Source organism: Ipomoea triloba, chromosome 13 (assembly GCF_003576645.1).
Source record: "Ipomoea triloba cultivar NCNSP0323 chromosome 13, ASM357664v1".
Classification (NCBI taxonomy): Eukaryota; Viridiplantae; Streptophyta; class Magnoliopsida; order Solanales; family Convolvulaceae; genus Ipomoea; species Ipomoea triloba.
The window spans coordinates 23,974,045-23,996,567 of NC_044928.1; the positions used below are offsets into that span (position 1 = coordinate 23,974,045).

General features: G+C 35.5%; 3 protein-coding genes across 3 annotated transcripts; 2 read left to right on the forward strand and 1 right to left on the reverse strand.

Annotated features, from left to right (window-relative positions):
* Nucleotides 1-4,683: 4,683 nt before the first annotated feature.
* On the forward strand, nucleotides 4,684-6,598 carry LOC116002953 (cytochrome P450 82A3-like). Its single transcript, XM_031243143.1, has 2 exons — nucleotides 4,684-5,742; nucleotides 5,837-6,598. The coding sequence occupies exons 1-2, from the start codon at nucleotides 4,789-4,791 to the stop codon at nucleotides 6,458-6,460; spliced, it is 1,578 nt and encodes a 525-aa protein (XP_031099003.1). The 5' UTR covers nucleotides 4,684-4,788; the 3' UTR covers nucleotides 6,461-6,598.
* A 9,363-nt stretch (nucleotides 6,599-15,961) lies between these two features.
* Nucleotides 15,962-17,871, forward strand: LOC116001787 (cytochrome P450 CYP82D47-like). Its single transcript, XM_031241729.1, has 2 exons — nucleotides 15,962-16,928; nucleotides 17,073-17,871. Exons 1-2 carry the CDS (start codon nucleotides 15,975-15,977, stop codon nucleotides 17,694-17,696), a joined length of 1,578 nt encoding a protein of 525 aa, XP_031097589.1. The 5' UTR covers nucleotides 15,962-15,974; the 3' UTR covers nucleotides 17,697-17,871.
* Nucleotides 17,872-20,006: 2,135 nt separating this feature from the next.
* On the reverse strand, nucleotides 20,007-21,757 carry LOC116001715 (cytochrome P450 82A3-like). The gene is made up of 2 exons (XM_031241629.1): nucleotides 20,762-21,757; nucleotides 20,007-20,677 (listed from the first exon to the last, which is right to left on the reverse strand). The coding sequence occupies exons 1-2, from the start codon at nucleotides 21,365-21,367 to the stop codon at nucleotides 20,066-20,068; spliced, it is 1,218 nt and encodes a 405-aa protein (XP_031097489.1). The 5' UTR covers nucleotides 21,368-21,757; the 3' UTR covers nucleotides 20,007-20,065.
* Nucleotides 21,758-22,523: the final 766 nt, after the last annotated feature.

A 22,523-nucleotide genomic window follows, 5' to 3' on the forward strand; every position in this document is an offset into this window, starting at 1 on the left:
TTTCCCATGAACTTTGTTAATTATGGAATGCTTTTGGGTGTAACAAGTTGTGTTAATAGCCTCAACTCAAAATCTCTTAGGCAAGCAGGTGCAATCATTGACCTTGCAACTTCTTTGAGAGTTTGGTTTCTCCTTTCGGCATCACCATTTTGTTATGGTGTGTTCTTGCAGCTAAAAGTTGATGAAGAATACCGAATTGACCACAAAATTCCTTAACAACTTGATTGACGAAGTTTGTACCCTAATCTGACTGAATCTTCACAATGCTTGTTCCCTTCTCATTTTGCAACTACTTTAATAATTCAGGTAGTAATCTTTCGGATTCATTCTTCTTCTTCAAGAAGATTGTTTAAGTATACCTAGTGTTGTCATCTACTACCACTAGAGTATATTTTCTTCAACTTAAGCTACAGAGTCTACAGGTCCAAACAAATCCCTATACTCAAAGGTTTTGAAGTTGACTCCATAGATTTGGACTTAAATAAAGATTTGATTTGTTTCCCTTTCTGACAAGCTTCACAAACCATATCCTTGTTATAAGTCACATTTGGTAGAGGGTCTACCAAATCTCCTCTAGCTTAGCTTACTAAAATGCCTTAAAGTTGAGATGGTTTAGCTTATTATGCCATTCCCAACTAAGATCTGAATTACCTTTTGCTACCAGGCAAGTCACATTTGGTAGTCCCTCTACCAAATCTCCTCTAGCTAGCTTACTAAATTGCCTTAAAGTTGAGATGATTTAACTTATTATGCCATTCCCAACTAAGGTCTGAATTACCTTTAGCTACCAGGCAAACATTCTTCGAGTCATCCTTTTTACTCAACTATTGGATATGGGCAGTCAACCTTGTAATGCCTCGGCTTCCGACAGTTGTAGCACAAGGCATACAACTCTTCAAGGTGTTTGACTACTCGGAGTGTCTACGCTTTGAGAAAGATAGTGTGGATGGAGCTTTCTTGTAGTTGTTCTTCCTCATAAACCGTTTAAATTTCCTAACAAACATAGCAAATTGTTCGTTAGTTAAGAAATCAGAGGGATTTGAATTTGACGTGGATGATGTAGAGGGTTGTTGATCAGCTCGGTTCATCATCCTCTTATCTAAGTTCCCTCTTGAACTCGTCGATCCCATTAGCTATCACCTTCATTTCCCACGACTTGGGCAGTCCTTGGAGAATTTTGAGTCTCTATCTCAGGGATTATCCGATAACCACTTTTATCCCTAAAACTTCTAAAGGAGATTCGCACTAATCTTTTAGTACAAAGGGGACATTGTTCAAGCCTCACACAAAGTCGGTCTTGAACTCCACAGGTTTTTCAACTCAACCGAGTAAAGATATAAAAGGTTGTAGTTTCACAGTATAATCTGGACATATCTTTGTAGCTTTGGATCTCTCTCACTGGTCATGAGTTGTAAGCTTTTGAAAGCTTGAACACTTAATAAAATTGTTAGAATGACCAACCTCTTTTTCCTAGGTTTGCTACATCACTCTAGAACTTTCCGGCATTTGTACATAGCATCCCATAGGTTGTAGAATAATCTAGAGTAATGTACATACTAGTTAGAAAATGTAGGAATGCTTAGAATATTCTAAAACCCTATGGAATCCTCACATGTGTATATATAATTTTAGAGGATTCTAGAGAAGCAACCATAGCCGTAGGATCAAATAGATCTACACCGTCCATTGAGGAGGTGGAATGTGTATAAATACCCCCAAGGGCCCTCATTTGTAAGCATCCAAGGTTCGAGGCATTCAAGTACTTTATAAAGCCACAAGTGTTCCTTACGAAGTTCTTGCCTAACTTTCTTTAAGATATCTCATTGTTTACTTTGCATCCTTTCCGATGGACCAACATAATGTTGCACGAGACGTCGTTAGGGGAAAACGAGTCCGTGACATAAGGCAGTATTAAAAACAATTTTGATTGAAACTCAAAAACTCAAATATATGTAAATTTTTGCATTTTGTATAGCAACAACATCAATAGCGAATCCACCGGACAAATCTTATTCAATTCAAGATCGAGACAAAGTTTTGTTTTAACATTTCTGTCATTGTTTTGATCAAGGACTTGCCCCACATTTCCTTTGCACAACTTTTGGAATATGGTCAACATATTGAGGTTTGATAATTAGACACTATTTTAGCATGAATAACAAACCCATTTGTCATGGTACAGGGGATTGTTATTGCAAACCCCATTTGTAGTTCTGGACACAAGAAAAGTGCTTTCAAGAAATTTGTTTTGTACAGTAATAAGAGAAGAAAAAAAAAGGGCCAAAAAGAAATCTTTAGAGAGTTAATTCCAGCAATGGTCCTCCGATTATGTTGATTTTCCAAAATTAGTCCCCGACTTTTAATTTGGACAATTTAGGTCCCTTGACTTTCAAATTCTTTCCAAAGTTGGTCCTTTCGTCAAATTTTGGTTAAGATGAGGTCAAATGAAGGGGTAAAATTGCCCGCTCACATGTTTAGTGTATTATTACTCTTATTCTCATGTCCTATACGCTGTATATATGAATATAATCTCAGTCGAAGTCTCAATCGAAACCATTAATCTCAGTCAAAGTCTCTTCGACTGAGATTATATTCATATATATAGCGTATAGGATAAGTATTGGGAACCAATGCACAATAAGGGTAACCATGAATGTATTTAAGTATTGGGAACCAATGCACAATTTTATACGGATGCATGATGCTATGGATCAATTATTTACCGAATATGAAAGGGAAGACATGGAAATGCCTAGTAGTAGTGGAAGTAGTGGTGGAAATGAACCTATAGAATTAGATATGTCTCAACAACATGTTATGCATAAAGTTCGAGAAGACATAGCAAATGCTATATGGGGGGATTGTAATCAGTGATGCTCTTATTTTGTAACCAAACTATGTATTTAGTAATATATTTTTATTTCTTTGTTAATTTTACACATTTAGTATTAATTTATTGATTTGTTATTTTAAAATTGTAAATTGGAAAAAATTGGAGAAATGAAAAACTGGAAAAATGGAGAATAGAAAACTGGAGAAATGGAGAAGAAAAACTGGAAAAATGAAAAATTGGAAATGGAAAAACAGAAAAATGAAGTAAACGACCCCTTAGTATCTTTTTTTTTGTGAAAAGGAGGGATCCAACGATCCCGATGATTAACGCCTTCGGCTAGCTGTCATGCTTTGGGAGTCATGAATCAAGAGCTCCCTTAAACCTTCCGGAGGAATATTAGTATCTAACTAACAATTTAAGTGTTATAATTTATTTCAAAAATAATTGAGGGATTAAAAATACAATTTTATCAAATTTTAAGTTGATAAATGTCGGAATTTTTTATTTTTTTTTCACTTCTTAAAATTTTTGACGCCTTGTAATGTGGAAATTGTGAATGACGTCAAAATTTGGCATTTTCTGGCCAGATTTTCATAGTGTAATAACTTGATGACAAAGTTTTTATTTATTTATTTATTTTTATGGTGGAGGATTGTTGGATTTAAAAAAACAATTAGTTATCCCAGTTTATCGGGCTAATCTTAAATCCACAGGACTCCGCCCAATCAATCACACAAGGGATCTAATCCAAACCTTCCATATCCAATTATGACTTTTAAGTCAGACAACGAATCAACTATGTTAAGTTCTGGGGTTGATACTTGATGATAATAATAATAATAATAATAATAATAATAATAAATGTAAAGTTGTCATTTGCTATGAAATTCCAATTCTATGGGCTGGACACTTGGAATTGCAATTCCTTCCATCTAAATAATGAAATTGTTTTTTTCATAAAAAAATAATGAAATTGTAAATTTCAAGCAGTGAAATTGCAATTCTATCATACCATCTAAACGATCAATTATAGATGGAGCGTTAAAGGATGATGAAATTCTTTAAAATCAATCTTGTTTTATTGTCTTATTTTAATTTTTCTTGTGTTATTATGCCATACACATTTGATGGGTTGTGGATCATGGGTAGTTGTGTCGAAACGTAGTCTGAATCGAGCAGCCAACTTAGTACTCGGAGTCGAGTAGTTAGCTAGCGGCAAAAGTTGGATTGGTAGCGGTTACAGTCGTTATGTCTGTTATAGCCGTAACAGTTGTAATAGTTTGGGGGATTAATAGAGTCATTTAATTCGTCGTTAGGTGTATAAATACCACTCGGAGAACACTGTGTAAAGTATTAAAAGATTTTTCCCCGTAATATTTGGTCCTTTGCCCTCTTAAGACTTCTAATTTATTCAAGTGTTTAATTGGTTGTGTTGGTCAGTTAGCTAGCCTGCTAGTCACCGAAAGCAACAACACTGACAAATTTCTCAAGTTATACATTCAAAAGAAAATTATTATTTTTTTGGTAAATTCACTGGTCTTTTTCCGTCTGTTTAACGGTCCGGGTCCACCCGCGTTCGTTCCGAGAGACATAGGAGCTGACCCAGGGAAAATCGTCACTTGTGGGAATCGAACCCGGGTTCTCCCGAAATTCTTCCCCACAGAGAAAATTATTATTTGAAGAGTAATCAAAGAATTTGAACACCTGGTGTTCCAGTTTACAGTTCCATATGGATGATGGAGTGGGTTCAAGTCTCAGTAGAGTCAGTAGAACTAAAAAAGAATCTGAATACCTTTTTATATTTTATAAGTTGTTATTTGTGTGAAGAACGTTTAAAACATATAAAATAGGATTGCTCATGCCTCCATTCTTTCCACTTGAAGTCTGGATGCAGATTGTCTTTCTGTAGCCATAACAGCATAATTTGTTCATCTTTTGTGTATCAAATTTGAGCCATGGAATCCCCTTCCCTGCTATGCAACACTATTATCATTCCTAGTTTAGCCTGCACCCTGGTGCTTCTCTTCTTTATGTGCAAGCTATTTCTTGCACCAAAAAATGATGCAAAACACAAAAAGCTAGCCCCGGAGGTCCCAGGGGCATGGCCAATAATCGGCCATCTCCATCTTCTCGCTGGTCGGAAAACGCCTACTCACATCATCTTGGCGTCCATGGCGGACAAATACGGCCCTATTTTTCGAATCAGACTCGGCTCACAACCCATCGTGGTGGTGAGCGACTCGAAAATAGCCAAGGAATGCTTCACGGCAAAAGACAAGGAGCTGGCAACTCGCCCCAAATTACTGGCCTCTGAGATCATGGGCTACAACAGCTCCATGATTGGGATTGCTCCATACGGGCGGTACTGGCGTGAAATAAGAAAGATCGTCATGCTGGAGCTCCTGTCTAATCGTAGAATCGAGATGTTAAGGAAGGTGAGGGAATCCCACGTGAGAAAAGCCATCAAACGTACCTTTGATCACTGGTCACACAACAAGGATCCAATTTCTGGGGCCGTGGTAGTGGAGATGAGGCAGTGGTTTTCGAGGTTGATCCTCAATCTCTCCATAGCTATGCTTTTTGGGGAGGAGGAATTGGCAGAAGAAAGCCAACTGTTGAAGTCCATTAGGAGAATGTTTGAGCTGTTTGGAGAGATGACGGTGTCAGATTTTATTCCTTGGCTGAGATGGACGGACTTGGGAGGGCACGAGAAGGCTATGAGAAGAACTGCTGGGGAGATGGATTGTTTTGCAGAGAAGTGGATTGAGGAGCACAGAAGAAAAAGAAAATTGAAATCTAAGGAAGAAGAAGACTTTATGGATGCCATGCTTTCCCTGTTCGATGCTCCATCCAATCTAAGCCATTCTCTTGGAATTGATACGGATATCATTATCAAATCCACTTGCTTGGTATGTATAAAGGTTTTCCCGGCCCCCATGTTAATTATTTCATATTGAACAATTGGGAGCTAAAATACTAATTATATGCATATGTATTGGATAGGGCATGCTTCTAGCAGCCACAGACACAACTAGCATAACCCTGACATGGGCTCTCTCCTTAGTATTGAACAATTACGACGTCATGAGGAGGATCCAAGATGAACTAGACGCCAACATTGGGAAAGAAAGGTTTGTTGAGGAAGGTGACATAAATAAATTGATTTACATCCAAGCTGTTGTGAAAGAAACATTGCGTTTACATCCACCAGTCCCACTCTCTATACCACATGAGGCCATAGAAGATTGCACCATTAACGACTACCACATTCTAAAAGGTACTCGTATAATACCAAACCTTGCAAAGATTCATCGAGATCCTAAGGTGTGGGCAGGCCCTAATGAATTTAGGCCTTCAAGATTCTTGACTAGTCACAAAGACATTGATTTCAAGGATAATAATTTTGAGTTGATTCCATTTGGTGGTGGTCGAAGAATGTGTCCGGGTATATCTTTGGGTTTACAGATTGTGCATTTGACACTTGCTAACCTAATTCAAAGCTTTGATATGAAAAGACCAGCAATGGAGCCAATTGATATGACTGAAAGCCCTGGATTAACTAGTGTCAAAGCCACTCCATTTCATGCCCTCTTAATACCACACTTGACTTTAGATTTGTATGATTAATTATATTAGGACTTTGTATTCTAGAATTCCTTCCGCCTCTGTCAGTATTGTTGTAAATCTACCTTTTTATTATTCTTGATTTGACTAAGACTCTTTATGTTCTTATAAATACGACACTCTCTATATTCTCCTTTGGAATAGTCGTCAATTGTATGCTTTCAACTGGCTTTTCGCATGCGATCGCCGGTGAGTTCACGATAGTTTGTAATTTCCAAATATCAAAACTATATAACGTAATAGTAATAAAATAAGACTTCGTAAAAGGAAAATCAAAATAAAATATAAATTAAAAATCTCTTCCTATACTTTGTAGATTGAACTGATCAAAAATAAAATTATTCTCCGAATTATTGTTTTGATATATATGGCATCAGTAGACCTAACGATCTATGGCTACAAACCCTGCCAACACTATCACGGCCACCAACTTAGATGACACCCCACCATCGGCCGGCGAAACCACCACCACAACCTTCTCCTCTTGCAACATCTCAAGATAATATTACCCCATCCAACCCCAGCCCCAAAAAATGCTCTACAAACAACAATCACTTTACTCCATTAAACTTATCTCCTCGAACTACTTATTCTGGAAGACTCAACTTGTTACCTTTCTTCATGGTCGAAATCTTAGTGGATACGAGATAACACGTTATCGTGTCCGGCTTCGTTTATTCAGACTCCAAATGGGTGTTCTATCGTACCCAATCCTGCGACCGAAAATTGTGGGCGACATTGAATATGAGTTACATCTTGAGAAGTTGGAAATCTTGCGTTTTTTTTTTTTTTTTTAAATATGGGGATGTTGGATGTTTCTTGTTTGCAGTTTTTTATAAGGTAATAAGTTTTTTACTATTATTTGTTCATAGTATTTTTTTATTTCATTTATTAGAACTATTATATTAGTAATATATATGATTGGGTGTATTTTTTTAATAGGGTTTTTATAACGAATTTGGTTTGGCTTCAAAGACCATGTATGACTTTTTAGATCCAAATTGAATTCAACCAAAATTGACTACTAGAGAAGAACGGACATGGTATATAAATGTCACCATGCAATATGGACAGAAACAATGTTATTTAGCCCCATATGTTCTAAAGTAAGTTTTAATTGCTTCAAATAAAATAACTTAAAAGGAATGATCTCATTGCCAACCAAGTTCTAATTCTAATTAAAGGAGAAAGTTTGAAGGGGGTGGGGGGTTATACAAACTTACAATCTAATAACCTATGACATTCATCACATTGAAAGCACCATCAGAGAATAGTAATACACTTTTTGTTCTACATGTCAACTAGGGAAATCCTCACGATTTCCTCTAGAAAGAGTCACAAAGTCTAGTTCTATAATATTAGACTTGTTTACATAGGCATTTGGGGACCATCACCAATTTTATCTAATGAATGCCATCGCTATTTTGTTATATTTTTTGATGATTACTCTCGCTATATCTGGTTCTTTCCCATGAAACTAAAAACAAATATATATGTCATTTTTCACAAATTTAGAGCACTAGTTGAGCAAATTTTCTCCTGCAAAATAAACATCATTCAATCTGACCTGGGGGAGGGGGATACAAAAAGTTCGGCACGCTCTTCGCCAGTCTTGGAATTGCATGCCCATCATCAATATGTGCTTATACACATGAGCAAAATAGCTATCTTGAAAGACATCGTAGGCATATTGTTGAAACTAGTCTCATGTTACTCGACCAGGCCTTTATACCTCCTAGATTCTAGACTTATGATTAGAATACTACAATTTTTCTAATCAATCGTATGCCCTCTGCAACGTTAAACAACATGAGCCCTTATGTCATACTTTAAAAAAAAAAAAAAAATCCTGACAACTTCTTCCTCTGTGTCTTTGATTGTCTTTGTTTTCCCTATCTTCGTCCTTACAATCAACATAAAATAGAGTTTTGTTCTACCTCGTCTGTTTTTCTCGGGTACCTAGATTTATTTAGAGGATATTGTTGTCTGAATCCCAATACTGGGCTATCGTCAACAGACCAAGCAGGAAAAATTACCAAAAAATGACACAGGCATGTCGCCAACATGTTGCTATCGTGTCAACATTCCAAAAGGGGACACCGTCGTGTCGCCAACTGCCCCGACCTCATTGGTTTTACCTCCTAATCACCCTCCCAACTGTTCCTTCCAAGCTCGAGCAACGTCAACCACCTCCCCCAACTCAACGTACAAATCCTATGGTCCTCTATCACCTGACTTTTTTGCAACACTGGTCCCAACAACTTTGGTGGTGCTCTCAACTTTGATCCTCAATTTTCAAAATTAGTAATTCTGGTGCATGATTTTTTTGGTGGCAAATTTATATATCTAATCAAAACACAATGGAGTCAATATTTTTTAGGATAATTTTGTGCACTCAAAACATTCAATAGCAATGCTATACCCACTCAACAATCCCTTCAGGGCCACCCAAACTCTTGTCCACGCCTAAAGCTTCCAAAATAGCAATGATATTATTCCTACTGCAGGGAAATAGGCAATAATCATCACCACAAGCCATTTTCTTGGTTGTCCGTAGGGATATCAATTTAATCCGAAACCGATATGATGAGTTGGCCTGATAGGACCAAAATATTTTAAGTTTGAGGCCAAAAAGTTTTGGCTCGATAAAATATCAACTCGATAACACTGATGGTTCAGATGAGCTAGTCCGATAGTCCAAATCACTTAATGTTATTTTTTGTTTCACAAATCACAAGTGATGCGGAACAAAATATATAGGGAATTATATGTATGCTCATCATTTACAATTATTATTAAATTTGTAAATAAAATTTTAATAATTTTATTACAAATAAAATATGTTTTTTATGAAAATAAATAATGAAAAAAAAACTAATTATAAGTGAATATCCAAAATGATTATCGACTATAGTAGTTTTTCTCAATTGTAGTCCTCTGTTTGTTATTATATTATTATATTATAGCATAAATATATTAAGTATTTTTAGTTGGAATTTGGTAATGGAAGTTGTAAGTTTAAAGTGTTTATTTGGAAATGTCAAAAGTTTTAGTTGAGCTCGTCCGATAAGCCCAACATGCCTAGGGTTTAGAGTTAGGGCCAAAAATACTATGAGCATAGTATATGATAAATGTTATTAAATATAATGCGCTTGTAATGTAAACTTTATGTACATCAAGCTTTGGTTTTATGAACATATAGAAATAATATTTTGAATTTACTACAGAGTGAATATAGAAATATATAGGATGTACTTGCATTTTAGTGTTTATGTACATTAAGGTTTAAGTTTATGAACATATAGAACAAATATTATGAACATAATATAGAATGAATGATATTAAGCATGATGCACTAGTTGATGCCATTGAAGGCATAATATAAAACGACGTTGTTTTGGATCAGGGTTTACAATCCAAGATAGAATTTGGTCCTCAATATAAATTGCGATGAGATTTGACCTTTTTAAAATTTTTTTATATATAATTTTAAATTTCAACTCACTACAAAATGTTGCATCAGGAAGCGAGTTTGTATGAGTTTGTATTTTTTTGAAATGTCCACAAGGTGTCCTGAGCAGGCCCTTCTAACAGGAGGCACCTTTAAGCCCGTACCATAGAGTTTGTATTTTTTTGAAATGTCCACAAGGTCACCTTTAAGCCCGTACCATAGAGTTTGTATTTTTTTGAAATGTCCACAAGGTGTCATGAGCAGGCCCTTCTAACAGGAGGCACCAGGAGGCACCTCCCGTACCATACTCAGACTAATCCCCGCTCGCACGGGCAAAGTGCTGGCCATATTGGTTTCTCCGTACAAGGGGGGATCAAACTCTCGACCTCCTCTTAAGGGGCAAGAGTGCCGAGCCACTCACGCCAACCAAGCTGGTTTGGGGGATAATATATTTTGAATTTTTGAATAAAATTATATTTACAAAGAGTAATGCTACTCACTCCTAAAAACAATTTCTCTCATTATTTTTTCTCTTGACATGACATTATTTGATTGATTACTTGATTTTTTTTTATATTAAAAATTAGTAGAGGCAATCAATTCATAGCACCCAATAATTAGAAGTCATACCAGGGAGGAAATTTAAGAAGGAAAAGATTAGGAGGACGGGATAAGAAGAGTTCTCCATTTACGGCAAGTTATTGTGTGGTTAGGAAAAGAAAGTGTGTATGTTTGGTTATAAGAACATTAGGTGGTCATATACTCATATAGGGCAAATTATTGTCTGCAAACCACGTGATTATATAGGGCAAAAACTTATCGCCTTGAGAATTATCACTATCAGACAAGAGATATTTGTTGAAGGTAGGGCAAGTAGAACCGTGCATGTTCTCCACTCCCTCCCACTTGAAGTGTGGATGCATGCAGCTTGTCTTTGGTGTAGCCATCCTCCTTCATTTTCCACACATCATGATCGTCGAATGAAACTGTAGTAGAATTAAAATGATGCTTTAGTGTTACTATAATTAAACTAGTGTGCGTAGAAAATAAAACTAAAAAATTAAACAGAACACATTGTTGTCAAATGAAATTGTAGTATAATTAAAATGATATGATATCATTTGTTTTTTGAGTATTACTCAAAAAGATGATATCTTTAGTATTGCTATAATGAAACTAGTGTGCGTGAAAAATGAAATTAAAATCCAAATACATACAATAACATATATTGTTAAATGACATGAAGTTCAATTAAAATAATACTTCACCATTACTATAATTAAATTAGTTTGTGTGGGAAATGAAACAAAAAATTAGAGCTCAAACAATAATGTATATTATCAAATGAAACTATAGTAGAATTAAAATAATACTTTAGTATTATTATAATGAAACTAGTGTGGAGAGAAATGAAACTAAAAAACATAGCAACATTGTCAAATAAAACTGAGTTATAATTTAAATGATATATACTTTATGATCCACACAACTGCATAGACCATGTTCCACAGTAAAATTTGCCATCCCACCTCGGCTCTCTTGTTCAGGCAAGGCCAAGGTTAATGGCTATCGCAAATTATATTGTGGACCGTGCATCAAAACGACATCGTTTTGATTAATGAAAACAGACAGATGAAACGACCTCCATTCCGCGCCATTCACTTTCACTTCATATACACTGTAGTTACATTTCAACACAACTTCAGTATCAGTTTATATGCACTACAGTTACAATTCAACACAACTACAGTTACATTTCGATATAACTACAGTTTAATTCGATAATATAAAAACAGAAATGTGAAACTGTTATTCAGTATCAGTTCATATACACTGCAGTTACATGTCAACACAACTACAGTTACATTTCGATATAACTACAGCTTCATTCAATAATATAAAACAGAAATGTGAAACTGTTATTCAGTATCAGTTCATATACACTGCAGTTATATTTCAACACAACTACAGTTACATTTCGATATAACTACAGTTTCATTCGATAATATAAAGACAAATGTAAGGCAGTATCTTTTGAGATAAACTGTAGTATCAATTACAGAGCTCCGTCTCCCACTTACCGAAAAGACGTCGTTTTGTGACCATGGTCCACAATAGTGGTCCACGATATAACTACTGAATGGCTATTAGCCTATTAATTAACTAAAATTTTCTTTCACAATCTTTTGAGAGATTTGCTTTTCAGTTTGAAGACAAAGGTTTGGGCACACCAATAAATCAATAATGGCATTTAGCTAGACAACGACCGTACCGATGCTGGGGACACCAATAATGGCATAATATAGACAACGATCGAGCTATCTAGAGCTCATAATAAGTCATAATATTGGCTCACTTAGGCCCCTCCTATCTTATCTCATATGGGTAGGTTGGATATACATTCTAAAAGTCTAACTACGCTTTACATCTAGGGATCGATGATAATAGTTCGGGCCTCGGGGTAACTTAAGAAGGGCTACATTTATCATCCAACTCACTTAATAGTTGATACTTTAATTTCTCCCTCCATCCCCACCTCCGAATCCATATAAGGCGAACTTTTTCAAAATCGACCCTAACTCACGTGGTGTGGGTGCGCACTAATACCAACCACTTATTATATTATTAATTTTTTAAAAAATATAATATTTGAATTACTTACGCATAATAAAATAATAAAATTTATTAGTTTTTTTAAAACATAAAATAATAAAAATATTCAAATATAATAATTAAATTGTTACCTTTTAGTTCTCAAAAAAAATAAAAACATTGTTACTTTTAAAATAAACTTAGGGTGTGTTTGGTTCATTGATTTATACACTAGGAATGAGAATCAAAATCGTAGTTAGTGTTGACAACTTTTTAAAACACAACTATGGATTTGATTACCCTTCAATTAAAAACTGCATTCCCTAATTGAAAATTGGTATATATCAATATTCCATCGAGCTTATTGGTAATCTAATTTTTAAGTTTGGATTAGTACGTGTTTTTAAATTTTTGTTTTGATTTTTTTTTCATATTGGTGCTTTGGATATCATTATTTTAGGATCAATTGCCTTGATTTTTGTTTTTTTTAAACATTTATTTGCATTATAGGGTCATACATAACCAAACATCAATATTATTGATCATTCTAATTCCACCCTACTATCAAATTAAATATGCAAAATACTTTCACCAAAACTTATTCACATTACCAATTCAAGTATTTGATTCTCAATCTGAATCCGATTTCCATGTGGGAACCAAACACACCCTTGGTAGTTTAGAAATATATTTCTTTTGAATACTAAAAATATATATATATATATATATATATATATATATATATATATATATATATATATATATATATTTCTAAACTACCAAAAATAATAGTAAGAAGTTACCAAAAAAAAATAATACTTCTTGTAAAGAATCATGAGTATATAAAAGAATTACATACTAATACTTACGCACACATGGTGGGTCGTGTCACGGGTGGGATTTTAGGCGGGTTTTGTACATAAAACCCGAATCCAACCCGACCTAACGCGAGTATAATTTTTTAAGACATGCAGAGTGAATTTGTAATTGCCATCCCTATTCACATCTCAATTTAATTATAATTAATACACATATATCATATTTGTTTTATTTATTTTTGATATATATATATATATATATATATATATAGTCATAATCAGGTGTGGCCGGCCCTTAACGTGCGGTGAGTGCGGCCGCACCACTATCTATACAAATATACACCACTCAATTGTTAAAAAATGCACCACACAAATATGCATCATTAGGTACGCATCACCCAAAAACACATCACTAAGTATGCAAATATATACCACACAGTGTTAGCAAATGCACCATTAGAGGCAGGGAGTTATGGTGCATTATTTTGGGTGTATGGTGTGTGTTTTTTTTTTTTTTTTTTTTTTTTGTATTTGCATTGTGGTGCGTGTTCTAACATTGAGTGGTGCAAACTGCACTGACCGCACGGGAAGGCGCGACCACATTATATTTGAACATATATATATATATATATATATATATATATATATATATATATATATATATATATATAACCACATGTATGTGATATGTTTATAATATTCACAACTAAAAAGTTTATAAAAAAAATTGAAAACTTTAAACAAATAAAAATATAACATTAGCTCTGGATGTCTTCTTATGGGACGAGGTATATTCACAATCATTACCCTAAAGTATGCATTAAATAATATGACTCACTACTACAGGAAATACATTAAAAAACCGACGTCAAACAATTACTTATATTTAGAATTTTTTTAAAAAGGGATACGACGTCGGTTTTCCCATACGAATCGACGTCGTATATATTTTATTTATTTTTTTTTTTTTTAAATAGACATTACGGCGTCGGTTCGGCTACGAACCGACACTGTATAGTATAATAAAAAAATAAAATATATACGACGTCGGTTCGCTTAAGAACCGACGTCGTATATATATAATTTTGTTTTTTTTTTTAATTCGGATTTTCCGATTTGTTTTTTTTTAAAAAATAAAATAAAACCTACGCACCAGATCTCAAAAACCCTACCCACCGTGACCGAACCCCCAACCGAACGCACACAGCCGTGACCGCGACAGCCACCGCCCGCCACAGCCGCCGCTCCGGTCGGCAGCCACCGCCCGCCACACCGCCCTCCGCGATCTCCACAGCCGCGCCCGTCACCGTTCCGTCGCTGCAGCAATCGGCCGCCACAGCCGCCCACCGCGACCACAGCCCGCCACAGCCGCCCGGCGCGACCTCCCGCCACAGTCGCCCACGGCGACCATCGCACGCCGCCTCCTCCACCACCGGTAAGAAATTATATTTTTTATTATATTTTAATTTTCGAATTATTTGTTAATATATTACGAATTTTAAAAAATTATTATGTATTTTAGGGTTTATTGTGTATCTTAGGTTTTATAAATTAATAATTTTGAATTTTTAGAAACTTTAATGTATTTTTAGGAATTATTTATAATATATTTCGAATTTTAAGAACTATTGTGTATCTTAGGTTATTCCTTAATAACCGACGTCGTGTATTTTTTTTTTTTTTTAATATGATACGAAAAAACCGACGTCGCATCATATTTTTATTATTTTTTTTAAAATAAACGACGTCGGTTTTAATAAATAACCGACGTCGTTTATTTATTTTTTTAAAAAATACATATGGCGTCGGTTTTTACAACCGACGTCGTATCATTTATATACAATGTCTGCCAGATCGACGTCGATTTTTAACCGACGTTAAAAGTGCTAAAAACCGACGTTAAAAGTGTTTTCTGTAGTAGTGACTATAGCAAGCAAAAGATCACAATGAGGTAAACCAACATATATATATTGCATATAGTAGAGTGATTCAAACCAAGAAGACCTATAGGCTGTTTCCATGTGGAGTTGAACCTGTAACATTGTGGCTACTAAGCAAACAACAATTAGTACCTTTTACGAGTACAATTCATGTTATTGCAAGTTATGTTGACATGACTTTTTATGTATAATTTTACTTGCATATCTAGACGCCACACAAACAACATGAATCTACATGTTCATAAAACCACTAAATACTGCATGGTTGTAGCAGGTTCAAAAAATCATTACTGCATGTTCATAAAATCACTACTAGAGATTATTCAAAAAATCACTACTACACATTTATAAATTAAATCACTACTATAGGTTCATAAGGTCATTAAGTTATTATTGCAAGTTCAAAATGTCATTACTAATGTATGCATTCCCAGAACTTGAGGCTCGTGATTAAGTTGGAAAATGTCTGCTTCATCTCATCCACACTACATGAATCATAAGTCATATTAATTTTAATGCTAAAACAATATGTTACATATTTGGAATTAAAATTCTGTATATTATAAACATGAATTATGTGCATTATGAATATGAATTCTGTAGGTTATGAAGTCATTCAGTGTATTGGACGAGTGTCATAATATAACGATTGCTACCTCTGATGTTTTATGTTTATAAATCGTGGGGTGATGCTCATATTTTGTGTATCCAAAGCCATGGAGTTCCTTTCCCTACTTTACGACAATATAATCACCCCTACTTTAGCTTGCACCTTGGTGCTTCTCTTCTTTATGTGCAAACTATTTCTTGCACCCAAAAAAGATGCACAACACAAAAGGCTAGCGCCAGAGGTCCCAGGGGCATGGCCAATAATCGGCCATCTCCATCTGCTCGCTGGTCGGAAGACGCCTACTCACCTAATCTTGGCGTCCATGGCGGATAAATACGGCCCTATTTTTCGAATGAGACTCGGCTCGCAACTAGTCGTGGTGGTGAGCGATTCCATAGTTGCTAAGGAATGCTTCAAGGCAAAAGACAAGGAGCTGGCAACGCGGCCCAAATTCATGGCGTCTGAAATCATGGGCTACAACTACTCTTTTTTTGCGATTGCTCCATACGGGGAGTACTGGCGTGAAATCAGAAAGATTGTCCTGCTTGAGCTGCTCTCTAATCGTAGAATTGAGATGTTAAGAAAGGTGAGGGAATCCCACGTAAGAAAAGCCATCAAACGTACCTTTGATCATTGGTCTCACAACAAGGATCCAAATTCTGGGGCGGTGGTAGTGGAGATGAAGCAATGGTTTTCGAGACTGATCATCAACCTCTCCATAGCCATGCTTTTCGGGGAGGAAGAAGTGCCAGATGAAAGCCAACTCTTGAAGTCCATTAGGAATCTGTTTGAGTTGTTTGGAGAGACGTTGGTGTCAGATTTTATTCCCTGGCTGAGATGGATGGACTTGGGAGGGTACGAGAAGGCTATGAGGAAAACTGCTGAGGAAATGGATTGTGCTGCAGATAGGTGGCTTAAGGAGCATAGAACAAAAAGAAATTTGAAATCTAAAGAAGAAGAAGACTTTATGGATGCCATGCTTTCCCTATTTGATGCCCCATCCAATCAAACTCATCCTCTTGGATTTGATACTGATGTTATTATCAAATCTACTTGCTTGGTATGTATAAACAATTTTTTTTTTTCTTTTCTATTATTTGAATAAGAAACATACATGTTTCTCTTCTCAAATTTTCCCTCCAATATATGATGTCATCGTGTTAAAAAATACTCCATACTAACTATATGCATGTGTATTTGATAGAACTTGCTTCTAGGTGCCACTGACACGACTACCATAACATTGACATGGGCTCTCTCCTTAGTACTAAACAATTACAACGTGTTGAGGAATATCCAAGATGAACTAGACACCAAGATTGGAAAATTTAGGGGCATTGAGGAATCTGACATAAATAAGTTGATTTACATCCAAGCTGTCGTGAAAGAAACATTGCGTTTACATCCAGCAGTTCCACTCTCTGTACCCCATGAAGCTATAGAAGACTGCACCATTAACGGCTACCACATTCAGAAAGGCACTCGTGTAATATCAAACCTTGCAAAGATTCATCGCGATCCAAAGGTGTGGGTAGACCTCAATAAGTTTAGGCCAAAGAGATTCTTGACTACTCACAAAGACATTGACGTCAAGGGAAATAATTTTGAGATAATTCCATTTGGTAGTGGTCGAAGAATGTGCCCTGGTATGATTCTGGGCTTACAAATTGTGCATTTGACACTTGCTAGCTTGATTCAAAGCTTTGATATGAAAAGGCCATCAATAGAGCCAATTGATATGACTCAAAGCCCAGGATTAACTACTGCCAAGGCCACTCCACTCCATGTTCTCCTAATGCTAGGCTTGGGTTCCGATTTGTATGGTTGATTTACTTATATAGAAGAAATAAGAATCATTGAGTTAAATTGTGAGATTTGTTAAATTTGCGGGTATCTTTCGTTGGAGTGGGGATGCAAGGAACTTATAGTGTGCGGGTAGAATTGTCGTCTTTACTTTAGTTTCAACAATAACATCCTCTAGTGTTGGTGCCATGCATGCTTTATTCTGCTTCTCCATCAACTAACATGGCTACTTCTACTTCTACTTCTTCAACTAGTACAATGACAAAAAAAAATTGGGAATTGAACATTGCATTATTTTCATCAACACTAATTGCCGTTAGTAATTGGTCCTTCCTTTTGGCATCCCTTTTAAGTGGCATCCATCCAATCCAATGAAAGGCCTACAACCAGCTAGATAGAAATCTTTTTCTACTTGCTGCATAACAAATATATAACTTCAAAATTAAAACCTAGCTAGACCTACCATTGATTGTGAAATCACCATCAAGTTTCAAATTTGAAGTGGTTCCTGTAATACTTTTTCTCAACTCTTCAGAGTAATCTCAAAGCATTTCAAACTGTTTGTGATTAACCCCATAGATTTGCTTATGTGTCAATCTCTTAGCCCTCCATGATTGATGTTTGTTTATGACACAATTAAATTTCTTCTTCACTTGTTGAAGCGGAACTCTATTTCAAGAATTACTAGTACAGACTATTTGTGTCTAAAGTACTTCATACGCATATGCCACAACGAAAATTGGTTGACACCAGAGGTAGATTGTCATTTTTAAAAAAAATACAATTTGCGTTTGTTCCAGGCGCATGCATGTCATTTAAAAAAAAACATTATTTATTTAACAAAACTACTTGTACATGCCAATAATATAATCAATTCAATATTATCATGCTTTACTACAAATGTTTCCAACACATACCTATATCAACTAATTAATAATACTTCAACATTTAGTTAAATATAATTAGCCACTTGGTGACAAGTATTCTGCAGTTAAGTTAACAAAGGTGAAAAGCTAGTTCATTTTTCCACATGGACATTAACCAAAATCCTCCAAGCAAACGTAATTATATTTTGGTCCACCACCTCTAAGGCCCCAAATGGCCTAATGCCAACTTGATCCTCCATTACTATCAGGCATGATAGTTCCTCACTTTTACTTCCTATGTGACATGATATAATAGGTTATTTTCATCCTGTAAGTTTCAAGAAAAATGTCAACATTAAACTTGTGTGTGAGGGAATCAAAGTAGGGAGTATAACTTGAAAGTCCAAGTATTATTTTCCTAATATTAATTTCCATATTGTCGATCAGTCTGACCTTTCTGAACCATGCAGCTACGCAGAATACCACAGGCCTTTCAATCACTTCAGCTGGCTCTAAACTTTCTTGGTCTACAATCTACTACAAAAAGAATAGCATTAGTCCAATAAATAGATGATCCAATAATCGATCATGTATCATTATGAAATGTTCACCAAGAGAGTTTGTTCAATTTTACCATTTACCAATCATTTGAATGAAGAAAAATAGCTAAAAACACAATAAAATTAGTTGAAAGCTACAAGCAGTCACTTTCTTGATTCCTACATTATTCCATGGAAAAGTAAGCAGATTCAATTTAACATTGGGAGATCAGTTAAATCTGATTGAAAAGGCACGTTTTGGTCCTACTTTTTGCTATGGATTCTCTTAGAAACGGTTAAAAAAAATATCTAAAAAAAATCTAAAATATCCGTGATTGTTTCAAGTAGAAATAATTGCAGAAAGTCTTACACTTTCTTTTTAAAAAAATGTTAATACTTACTTTTCGCTACCGTTTCTACAAGGAACATTCGCGGAAAGTAAAAGCATTTTCAATTTTTTTCAATCATGCCTGTTTTAATTAATAATAGACACGGATTCTTGATCAATTATAAAATTAATCTAAAAAATATATTTAAAAAATGGGTGTTATTAAACAAACTTTCTAAAAAGAAAACAGAGAATAGAAAACAAAGAATGAAATACTGAAAAAAATTAAGAAAAAAAATTCTTGAAGTAAACAGGCACCTCCTAGATACTACCTGCAAAGAATATATTTTTGTTGGATATATTGCAAGAATATATGGTTAAATTTGTTAAAGAATGAAAGTCATGTACCGAAATTGCTTGCTTTGAAAATCAAGAATCAAAGTTGAAAATGTCAACAAAATCATAAGGCTAAAAGTGAGAAATATTCAAAAGTTTTATTAGTACAACAATAATTTTACAAAAAGACATTATAAATTTTACATATATACATATATATATATATATATATATATATATATATATATATATATGCATACATTTATAATAGAATTAATCTCTCTTACTTATTTAACTCAAAAGCTTCTTATTTCTTCTAAGTTAATTAACCATACAAATCTGAAGCCAAGCGTGGTGTTAGGAGAACATGGAGTGGAGTGGCCTTGGGGCTAGATAATCCTGGGCTTTGTGTCATATCAATTGGCTCTATTGATGGTCGTTTCATATCAAAGCTTTGAATCAAGCTAGCAAGTGTCAAATGCAAAATCCGTAAACCCAGAGTTATACCGGGACACATTCTTCGACCACTACCAAATGGAATCATCTCAAAATGATTGCCTCTGATATCAATATCTTTGTGAGTAGTCAAGAATCTCTCCGGCCTAAACTCATTAGGTTCTACCCACACCTTTGGATCGCGATGAATCTTTGCCAGGTTTGGTATTAAACGAGTGCCTTTCTGAATGTGGTAGCCGTTAATGGTGCAGTCTTCTATAGCCTCATGGGTAAAGAGAGTGGACCTGGTGGATGTAAACGCAATGTTTCTTTGGAGGTAAATCAACTGATTTGTGTCAGATTCCTCAATGCAACTATGTTTTCCAATCTTGGTGTCTACTTCATCTTGGATCCTCCTCAACTCATCATAATTGTTCAGAAGTAAGGAAAGAGCCCATGTCAATGTTATGCTACTTGTATCCGTGGCAGCTACAAGCAAGGTCTATCAAATAAATATTCATATAATTAGTACTTTTCAACACAATGACATCAAAAATTAAAAAAAAATAAAAATGATTATGCATACCAAGCAAGTAGATTTGATAATGACATCATTATCAGGTCCAAGAGGATGAGTTTGGTTGGATGAAGCATCAAATAGAGAAAGCATGGCATCCATAAAGTCTTCTTCTTCTTTAGATTTCAAATTTCTTTTTGTTTTGTGCTCCTTAAGCCACCTATCTGCAGCAGAATCCATTTCCTCAGCAGTCTTCCTCATAGCCTTCTCGTACCCTCCCAAGTCCATCCATCTCAGCCAGGGGATACAATCTGACACCGGCATCTCTGCAAACAGCTCAAGCAGGCTCCTAATGGACTTCAACAGTTGGCTTTCATCTGCCACTTCTTCCTCCCCAAAAAGCATAGCTATGGAGAGGTTAATGATCAACCTCGAAAACCATTGCTTCGTCTCCACTACCACCGCCCCAGAAATTGGATCCTTGTTGTGTGACCAGTGATCAAAGGTACGTTTGATGGCTTTTCTTACGTGGGATTCCCTCACCTTCCTTAACATCTCAATTCTACGATTAGAGAGCAACTCCAGTAAGACAATCTTTCTGATTTCACGCCAGTACTCCCCGTATGGGGCAATCGCAACCATTGAGTAGTTGTAGCCCATGATTTTAGACGCCATGAATTTGGGCCGCGTTGCTAGCTCCTTGTCCTTTGCCGTGAAACATTCCTTAGCTATTCTCGAGTCGCTCACCACCACGAGTGGTTTCGAGCCGAGTCTCAGTCAAAAAATAGGGCCGTATTTATCCGCCATGGACGCCAAGATGAGGTGAGTAGGCGTCTTCTGACCAGCGAGCAGATGGAGATGGCCTATTATAGGCCATGCCCCTGGGACCTCAGGCGCTAGCCTTTTGTGGTTTTTGGGTGCAAGAAATAGTTTGCACATAAAGAAGAGAAGCACCAAGGTGCAAGCTAAAGTAGCAAGTAGTAGGGAAGGGAATTCCATGGCTTTGGATACATAAAATATGAACATCTTCTCCCGATTTATAAACAAAACATCACAAGTAGCAAGTTGCAACTGTTGAACAATAGTACGTTTTGTGTGGACTGTGGTGGCTGTGTGGATCACGGATGTCAGGTGATTTTTTGTTCAGGCAATCTACTTAAATTTTATTATTCTAACACATAATGTACATTATTCTAACACATAAAGTACATTATTCAGACTCATAAAATTTAACCACCTTTTTTCGATCCGTGGTCCGGACAATAATTTGTCACTATTGAATAAGACGGGGAATGGAAAGAACACAATACTAAATTTGTTCGCTGTTGTTTTGTTGTTTTCTCTCCACGTGAAGTCTGAATCAGTCCCTACAACAGCTCACTTTTGCTGTTGCAACATTTAAGAGCCACAAGATTTTTTTTTTCATATATACTTATCCCCTTTTTTTATTCTATATTTTTAAAAATTTGTATTGACCTAACATAATTTGATTAATTTAGAGAAAATATTAAACCTGCCTGCATCCATCACTTATTTACCTATTTATCTACTCCTACCACCTATCTACTCAACTCTACAATCTACCAATCAATCTATTTATTTATAGGTCCCGGGACAAGTAAAAATGTAGAACAAAGGGTTGAATAGACTTTTAAAAACTTTAGAATAAAGAGATGATTTTTAATTTGGGGTTGGAATTTTAGAATCTAGATCATTCTTTTAGCTTAGAACATTTGATTTAGCTTGAAAGCTTTCTCTCTCGTATTCTTGGTAACTTTGTAAGTTCTGCTTTTTTGTTCTAAGCTTGGGGACTTCCATTTATAAATGAAGG